Source organism: Hyposmocoma kahamanoa, unplaced genomic scaffold (assembly GCF_003589595.1).
Source record: "Hyposmocoma kahamanoa isolate Upper Pololo Valley unplaced genomic scaffold, ASM358959v1 232, whole genome shotgun sequence".
In the NCBI taxonomy this organism is placed as follows: domain Eukaryota; kingdom Metazoa; phylum Arthropoda; class Insecta; order Lepidoptera; family Cosmopterigidae; genus Hyposmocoma; species Hyposmocoma kahamanoa.
The window spans coordinates 8,588,363-8,597,905 of record NW_020653750.1 but is presented as its reverse complement, the minus strand read 5'-3'; the positions used below and the strand labels follow the sequence as shown (position 1 = coordinate 8,597,905).

The window sequence follows — 9,543 nt, the reverse complement described above, 5'->3', positions numbered from 1 at the left end:
CAGTTTAATAATAAGTATATAATGATACTTAAAATAAGTTTGTTATCAAGTGATATTATGACATTATACAAATGAACCCCAATGTTGCACAAGTGGTTATGTAATATGTATGATCGCCAAGGAATATCATTAGTGGTACTTATGTATTGTGAACACGCTCAAACTTTGTATATTTATATTTTATGTATATTACATGATTAAAAGTTACATTATGTCCATTTTTTTAATGATTAATTCCCTTGTTATGGTATAGTTTAGTAAAGAAAATAGTATTATATTTACATAAACCTTTTATTGTCAAATGTGATAGATAACAAATAAAGTAGTCCGCGATATAAATAGTACCTACTTAAAAAATAAAAATAATCAGTCTTAGAAATTAGTATACATAAAGACGGCAGTGTTTCTATGGCACAGAGAGATATCCATTTTGGTTAAATAAAGCTGTATGAAAGTAATGAACATTATAAAACCCATACAATGGAATGGCGACAAGGAAAATATATATCCTACAAAATTTACACCATAATAAAATATAACTGAACTTTGGCTAAGGAGATGAGCAATGAGGTAAAAGTGAATAATCCTATTTACGTACATAGTGACGTATTACGTACGAACAACGACGTTACACTACAAAAGGATCTTGTTGAACCCTGTGAGCTGTGTGTGTTTCATTGGCAATGTTTACTACGCATTATCAAAAATTAAGGAGTCATTAATTATAAATTCGTTTCTGAGCATGTGACATAGTTACATTAGCAGTTTTATTTATTACAAAGAAGCAAAAGGCCGACTATACATTTTGGCAGTACTATCTTAAATAATCATATTGATAAGACATTCATTTTATCTTATAACTAAAGTTATGAAATACCTGTTTATAGTTTCCATAATTGGCTAGATCATTATTTCAAGGTCGCTTTTTATATCGGACTATTTCTATAACCACACCCATTACAAGTTAAATGAGAAGTTTTGAGTATACATAACTCTGGCTGCTAACAATTTAAAATCTGCTTTTCAATCAAATCAATAATAGTAAGGTGCACCTTATCTTTAGCTATATCTAGAGCAGATTTATCCAACCCATTCAACATAGTGATGTCAGGATTGTATGAAAGCAATATCTTAGTGGCGCCAATATTTCCCATTTCACTAGCATCATGTAGAGGTGTATTTCCATTCAAGTCAATCGCGTTTACATTGGCACCATAGTCAAGTAATAATCTTATAACAACAGTCTTATTACTTAAAGCCGCTAAGTGCAATGCTGTTTGGCCTTTCTTATTGCAACAATTTATGTTAGCTCTGTTCAATATTAAAATATTGCACAACTCGTCCAAGCCATACCGGGATGCGTAATGTAACGCGGTAAATCCATTCGTATCAGAGAAATTTACGTCAAAATCTAAAGTAAACAATTCTGTCTTCTTTTTACAAGATTCACACTCGCATAGCGGGTGGCAAAATCCATTTGGCTTGTCAACGTAAACTGAATAATCAATGCCCATATAAAAGCACGCTAATTTCACATCACCATATGATATAGCTTTTAAAATTCTATCAATTCTTTTCAAGTTTTCAACTGCTTTTGAAGCATTGTTAACATCATTATTTCTCATGTGTAACTTTTGCAACTTGACAGAAACAGGATTGTCAGTTTTGCAGTTTAATGCTTTTACATCACTAGTTGTAATGTGAATGTATTCATATAAATTAGGCGTACAAGATTTCAAAACTTGTAATATCCTTAAGTTGTGTGCGTAGTCAAATGCGGTTTTATTATATCGATTTTGTAGAGAGGGTTCGGCGCCGTTCTCTATCAATAATCGGGCGATACCCTCATAGCCCCATTTTGAAGCCATATGCAGTGGTGTATGACCACTTTCATTGGTACAGTTTATTATCAATTTCTTGCGACTATGTTCAGCAAAGTAAATTAGGGCTTTAACACAATTCATATGACCATTATTGACAGATAAATGGAGTGGAGTATTCTTATCAATATTTGTCCGATTTATGTTAGCCCCTGAGTGCAAAAGTAATAATAAAGCATTCTGGTGGCCTCTAGATGCCGCATAGTGGAGTGGCGTGCATTCATTCAGGTCAGTGGGATCGATTTCTGAACCTATTTCTATTAGTGTTTCCACTATTGTGGCCTTGCCATGGATGCATGCAACATGCAAAGCTGTAAGGCCATGACTGTCCCTTGATGTGACTGTAGGGGAAGTTTTTAAGAGATTCCTCGAGATTTTGTAGCAGCATTTCTTGCAGTTACATAGAGGGTGACAGAGTTTTTGGTATATTTCTGATTCATACGCGTCGACATCATATTCATCTGAAGAATCATCTTCCAAGACTGTTAGCAGATTGTTTCCATTCAATTCAATGTCATTAATGTGTTTTTGATTTCTCAACAGTATAGTGTTCACTTGTTCAAAGTGATTTGCTTTGATTAAGTCAAATATGTATTCTAATGTTTCTTCTTTACTATTTGTATCAGATGTTGATATTGATTCAGTCAAACTGCTCCTTCTCTCTTTACCATTTTGTAAATTTTGTTCTGTTAAACTACTTTCATAATAATAAGCTTCAGGGTCAGGAGGTCCAGCTAAAGCACCAGATTGAATGTGTTCTATTACAGCTTCCAAAGTTGTTATAAGGAATGCACTTTCATCTGCTTCGCCTTTGCCTACACCGCTGAAACGGAATTCTTTGATGTATGTGAGCTGGCTGTACCAATTTGGTAATCCAGATTTAATGACTAAAAACACGAATACTGGTAACATGTCATCAGCAGTAAGCAGAACAACATTGTTACTGCTATCTTTCTTATCAATAGCATTCAAAGCTTGTTTCAAACATAAAAGCTTTTCTAAAACTGTGTCATAAGAATCCATCTTTGAAAGTATTTGTTTTGCCTTTGGCACTGCATGGTACAGGTTTCTTTTGATGTCCAAGTCTCTGAGTTGTATTTCACTCATATTTCTAATCTTTTTGTTGAGATGTGCATCTTCATAAGCACAACAAGTACAAATTGGTTTAAATATGAAATCAAAGAGTAAATGTTGCATGTAACTCTCCACAGCTAGTTTTATATTTTCAAGAATTTGTTTGCAAGCCTTTGATTTTTCTCGAAGTCTTCGGTTTTGTAATGCAATCTGAAGACATTGTGTGTACAGCTCACTAACGGCATCCTTCAGTGGCCCTATAGCTATAGGCAGTAATTGGTTCTTCTTTAAAAATGTCTGTACACAGTGCTCAATCTGGTCAAGGACTTGACGGCCAGCAGCTTGAGTCCATAGCAGGTCTATACAGTCATTGATAGTCAAAAGATATTCTTTAGTGGTAGCATTGTCGCCTACATTAGCTGATGGTTCTAAAGGGGTCTCAATACACCATACTTTATATTTCATAAAGTCTTCTGTATAGAATGTTTCTTCAAACAAAATATGGCTTTGTAGTGGAAGTCCTTTAGTCACTTCTAATGTAAGGACTTTGTTTGCTACTGTTATTTGTTTCTCAGTAAGTGTGCTGTAATGAGTTTCTGGCAGCTCATCGCTCGGCACGAGTATATGAGCACAGAAATCTTCTACAGTAAAAACGCGCGTGTTCAGACTTCCTATTCGAGGCACACATATTATCCAAGAATGCGTTATGCAGTGTTGAAATAAATTTGGGTATTCGTTCTTGAGCTCCACAAAAAATATGTTTTCGGAGATTATTTCGTCGTAACCACCGTCCATATCTACAGAGGAAAATTACCGGAATGTTAAATACACAAAAAGCTCAATCAAAATAAAAAAGTTAATACAAAATTAAAAGTTAAAGTAATGCATTTGGCAAACTTACTGGTTTCGTAAATCTGCTTACGGCGACGCCACGCATTTGGATTTGAACGGGTAATTATACCATATTTGAAATATGCATACAATTAACATAAAATTTAGAAACAGGAACTAGTGAAACCACACAACTTGCTCAACAAATAGTCACCGAACTCACCGACACAGATTCAAAAGAAACGCCGTAAGTCAAAAGTTTCAAATGTCACTTAAGACAGCTAACAGTTATTTTTATTAATAATTTTGGCTTGGATATAAGTCCTTTGAGCCATGTCTTACCTTAATTATGTTTCTGTAAATATGGCTGCCACAAAGAGGATAGGCAATTTGAGGCGGCGTGTTTGGATTGACTCGGGATTCCTTAGAACGGGCCGATACGGGTATTTTAGTTCGAGATTCGTATAATTTCGCGTTTTAATATTCGATTAAGGCACAATAGCACTATCCTATTCCACTTTAAACTAGATTTCACAAAATAGTTGAAAGTCAAAATAAAAACGACACTTTTCCCTCCAAAAGGCCCAGAGCGAATCCAGCTAACAGCTGACGCATGTTTTCGTTTCAAAATTATTTTAGGGGCTTCGAAAATAAAATAAAACAAATGTATATTAAATAATACATATTATACATTAAAAACAATACGTAAAAATTACTTCAAATTTTCTATCTGATTGCAGCAGCTGATGTGTGGCTATCTTCTTTAAGAGTTCTTCATTTACCCTCTGCCGCCGCCGCGCCCGCCACCAACACCTCCTCGTCCCCCGAATCCGCCTATTCCTCTCCCACCAATACCTCTCCCGCCAATACCTCTCCCGCCAATACCTCTCCCACCAAAACCTCTTCCTTCAAACCCTCCATTCCCAAACCCTCTACCTCCATATCCTCTACCTCCATATCCTCTACTTCCATATCCTCTACCTCCAAACTCTCTTCCACCGAATCCTCGCACAGGAAAACCGCCTCCTCCTATAATAATTGGGATAGGATAGTCTGTAAGAAGCAAATTTTTACTCTTTTAATAATTATGCTTATTAAATAATAAGTTTTTTAATGAAAGTTAATATAGGTACTTAAAAATGTACATATATACTTGTACCTAGTTTAAAATGGTATTATAATGATGCAGTCAAATATTCAACTCTCATGCGTCTATAATAATTTAATAAGCGATTTGTTAGGAAATCACGACATTGATCTCATTAGGTACCTACTCCGAATCTATTAATCTATAATAATTATCCAGAACCTGCTTTTTAAGTAGTTGTTTGTTACCTATATAATTTCATCTTAAGGTAGGTTTGTGTATGTTTAGGTTTTTTTTTATTTTTATGAATTTAGGCACTGGCCAAATTTTTGGAGTAGACCATTTAAAATTAATGGACGGTGTTAAAAAGCCCATTGACCAATCTTTGGACAAGTTTCAGATTGGTTTTCTCTACATGCTTTCGGTGGCAATTTTTATTGTTTAAATATTCTGAAATATTATCATGAAAAAATAAAGTTATTTTCGAGTGTGGTATGAATACTTGAATAATAAAAAGAACCACCAAAATTAGGTAGAGAAAACTAACCTGAAAATTACCTCTTTACGCTCTTGTGCAGGGCCTTCCAGCATTTCAAAGTCTGCCTACCAAATAGTCATTGTTTGGGTGTTCACGGAGCGATAGTGGTTTAATATTATTTTATAGGTATGTACCTATCTTATTCTTATAAGATTAAGAATTCTACGTTTGTATTAACGATTTACTTACATGGTCTTCGATATACTGGATAAGGATAATACTGTCGCTTTACTCTGGCTGATGCTTTTGAGGAACTATCTCTTCCGCTTCCTTTGCCATCTGATGTGAAGTCAGTCAAAGGATTTTTCGCATTATTTGGCGGAATCTTTTCTATGTTGCTTTCCGTCGATGGTTGTACACGTCTTGGAGAATTTGTAATTTGTTCAATTACTTTATTTTTCACAATGGGTGTATCAACTTGTTTATCTTCATTATGGTTGATTATTAAATGCTCTAAAGGATTATATTCACTTGTAGGTTTTGTAGTTCTTTCAGTAATGTAATTTGTACTTTGATCATTTGATGAAATTACACTTTGTAATTCGAATAACAGCGTCACGACGAAGAAGGCTGTTGCGTTCATTTTCTGTAACTAATAGTATAAAAAGGTTTCGAACAGAAGTGAATAAGTACCTACCTACCTACCTAATGTATAATATCATTGCTTTGTTTCAGAGAGCATTTAATAATTGTAGTGTGACGTCAACAGTCTCTTCTAAGGAAGCCTATACAACAGTTCTACGAAAATTATTATTTATTTTTTACGATACCAAGTGACGGGACAAAGAAGTCATGCGCCTGCTGGTAAGCGACACGCCGGTCTATAGTAGTTGCAGTGCCACTCAGAGTTTTAAATCGCACAGATCTGACAGGCACTTCCACTGCGCTCGTCATCCTGAGACATAAGTTGAAAAAACTATGTGCCTGTAATTTCACCAACACCCTAGTAGGAAACTACAAAACCCTAGTAGTAAACTACAAAACCGAAACGCAGTAATGCTTACATTACGGCTTTGCGGCAGAAATGGGTAAGGTGGCAGTACTTCCCTGGATTAACTCTTTCACAAGGAGCTCTATTGCTGGCATTTGCACTAGGTATATGTGTACACGTAAAGCACTGCGCAATGCATTTGATGTGAAAATTGTTTCCTTTTAACCTTCTAATACCTAGCAAACTACAATGGGAAAAGCGTTAAACGCCCAAATGTGCATTAATACATTTAAATGCACATTTGGGCGTTTAATATAACATAGAAGTTCCAGGCAATAATAGTTTTGTACAAAAAAAGTATTTTTCTAGATACACTAAGGTCATAGAATGATAAGAGCTAAATTTGAATACGATATTTTCGTTATAATGTACACTGGGCATTTACGTGATTATAGAAGTAATATTTCGGTTATTCTCCGACTTGTGTTCACTACTTATCTAATTTCCGTGGCACTTTTTATTAATTAAAAGTCGATTTTTTTTATCGTGCAAAGTTATTTAATATTCGAGTATTGTATCGTGAAATATTATTTAATAATCACACCATAATAATATACTTCAATATTTAAATAAGAAAAATTGCCACGGAAATTACGTAGTGAACACTAGTCCGACAATGACTGATTTATTATCTGGGTTTGAACTACTTCACATATTATGTACATTTTGATGTTTACACAGGGCCTTAGGAGGTTAAACGATTTTTCTATCGCGTTTAACTTGGAAAATAAACATGTTCCTTCGATTAATAAATACACCGCTGCATGATGTTTTGGGGGTAGTTTAAAAAAAGTTTAAAATATGGGAAATTATATTCCAAGTTTCAGTTTATGGAATACTATTTTCACAGTCAAACTCTACCACTTTTAGGAGGAGTTCTCGGAAATATTACGTGTTTATTTACTTGCGTTGATGAGTATTCACACAAAGTTTATAGAGCTAGGATGTATGAGTTCCTCCTAAAAAATTAACACATCGTGGCACTAAACTCTACAACGTCGTGTTAGACTGAAAACCTCGTATGTGATTTCTATGTGGTGTAAAATGTAGTAAACGCAACAATGTTTGTAATTAGCATTTTAATTAGTAAAATTATATCTCAATCATTTCAGATACTATGTTACTTTAATAATGTATTTGAGCAAGAAGTTTATAAGATTTTCTGCAACAAAAATTAATAAAAACGAATTATGTGAAAACGCGTATACGACGAGTAGGTGTTCACTATTCAAGGCGACGAAAAAAGTAATCATGAAAAATTAAATTTTAAGTAGGTATGTACGTACCTCATGTAGTTATCTAAATAATTAAGAATTCTAGATTTTTCAACAAATCCGAGTAAGTATTCAGGTGATAGATACCTTTTCACGACTGCATGAGATCAACCTCGTGATTTCAATATATACGGCCAGTAGCAACTTGTTAATTGACCACTAGTGTTGAAGTTTTCAAAAACAACAATATATAACTAGCAAACTACATAAACAAATATATACTTACCTATTCAATATTTACGAGTTTCTCATGGGGAATTTTCAGGTGAAACTTATAATGTAATTGCTATTTATAAATATGTAACACAAATTTAGAAATCACGCATTGGTTCAGAAGGTGACTCATGATGGGAACGACAATCAGATTCAAATGCTTCAGTGCTAAGTCATGTTAAGTGATTATAAAAATATACATAGTATTTTTCTAGTAGCAGTAGTTCCTTTGTGAAAGAGTTCGTAAAGGAAGCACCGCCAAGCAGTAATGTGAGCATTACTGCGTTCCGTTTTTTTTAAATTTATGTTAAAGGAAAACCGACAGCTTAAAACTAACTTATATAATAATTGTAACAACTGTAACCCAATTACAGATACTTACAAATAGAAATATGATCTATGGATGCACAATTTAACTAACCTATCGCATAAAACATAACTTATTATGTAAAACATAAAAATACAACAGCAGTTGCAAGCCTTTCCATGAGTCAAAGAAATGCCCATTCAGTGTTGTCCTCGCCGAAATCACACTCGTATTGAAAAGATCCAGATCAAAGGAAGTACATGGAATCAACAACAACAAGCGTCCCACAAAAAGTCTAGTGAGACTCGACAGTATGAACTTATACGAGAAATTTATAGTAAACTCCAAACTCCACAGTCAGAGACTTTGAAAGGAATGAAAGTACCAGCTTAAAATTTTCTAGATTTAATAATGTAATAGGTAATTTAAGAGCGGATCAATTAATTGTCTTCATTCACGACATCATTGTAATAAATTCGTTTAAATTTATTAAAAAATTAACTAATGTTAATTAATGTTCATTAATTAATGTTAGTAAATTAATTAATGAATAAAATATGGGGCAGACTAGGGCTTTGTTGATATGTATTAAAGACGGTAAACTTGCCTATTTCATGTTGAAATAAGGCCCATTTTTCTCCACGTTGCTGAAAGCTGTTTTCCGCTCCGCTTAGGTAAACAATGGAACGCCCATTGTAGCGTTTTATTTTAAAGGTTCCCAACAACACAATCTAAAATAATACTGAATAATTTTATTTTGGTTATGTACTACTTTACTCCATGAAAAAAGCATTTTTTTTTGGAGTATTATTTATCGTATTTGCTATACAACGGATGCATTAGATTGTATAAATGTTTAATAATAAATAAGTCGCGATAGTTTAATGGTTTGACCTATCGCCTCTCAAGCAGAGGTCGTTGGTTCGTATCCGGGCTCACACCTAATAGTTTCTGGGAATTTATGTCCGCAATTTAATTGGAAATTTAGCACGAGTTTTCCGGTGAAGGAAAACGATGAAACCTGCACGTTGAAGAAGGTTCACAACCCTCGGAAAACCAGTGAAGTCCCCAACCCGCATTGGACCAACGTGGCGGATTATGGCCTAAACCCTCGCATGAGAGGAGACCCGTGCCCAGCAGTGTGACGATAAATGGGTTGATTAAGACATCTTGCGGAAAAGTAGCATCGTAGGTTAGAAGGCTCCGGGGGAGTAACAACAGCATCCTGAAGGTGGCAGATGACCGACCCCAGAGCGCCTGTACTGAGGCATCTCGTACGGACATTGATTCCGCACGAGATGCCTCGCAAGTACATTACATTTTAAATTTTAAGTAATTTTTATTTATT

At 34.6% G+C, this 9,543-nt stretch overlaps 2 protein-coding genes across 2 annotated transcripts; both read right to left on the bottom strand.

Annotated features, from left to right (window-relative positions):
• Positions 1-307: 307 nt before the first annotated feature.
• Positions 308-3,964, bottom strand: LOC113228440 (ankyrin repeat domain-containing protein 27-like). The gene is made up of 2 exons (XM_026461741.1): positions 3,856-3,964; positions 308-3,751 (listed from the first exon to the last, which is right to left on the bottom strand). The coding sequence occupies exon 2, from the start codon at positions 3,747-3,749 to the stop codon at positions 1,002-1,004; it is 2,748 nt and encodes a 915-aa protein (XP_026317526.1). The 5' UTR covers positions 3,750-3,751; positions 3,856-3,964; the 3' UTR covers positions 308-1,001.
• Positions 3,965-4,563: 599 nt separating this feature from the next.
• On the bottom strand, positions 4,564-7,776 carry LOC113228656 (protein argonaute 18-like). The gene is made up of 3 exons (XM_026462012.1): positions 7,688-7,776; positions 5,600-6,002; positions 4,564-4,838 (listed from the first exon to the last, which is right to left on the bottom strand). The coding sequence occupies exons 2-3, from the start codon at positions 5,991-5,993 to the stop codon at positions 4,564-4,566; spliced, it is 669 nt and encodes a 222-aa protein (XP_026317797.1). The 5' UTR covers positions 5,994-6,002; positions 7,688-7,776.
• Positions 7,777-9,543: the final 1,767 nt, after the last annotated feature.

Coding starts and splice junctions, on each gene's coding strand:
- LOC113228656 (XM_026462012.1), bottom strand. CDS start 5,993: ATGAACGCAACAGCCTTCTTCGTCGTGACGCTGTTATTCGAATTACAA. Junction 4,839..5,599: donor TCCAGTATATCGAAGACCAT/GTAAGTAAATCG, acceptor TGCTTCTTACAG/ACTATCCTATCCCAATTATT.
- LOC113228440 (XM_026461741.1), bottom strand. CDS start 3,749: ATGGACGGTGGTTACGACGAAATAATCTCCGAAAACATATTTTTTGTG.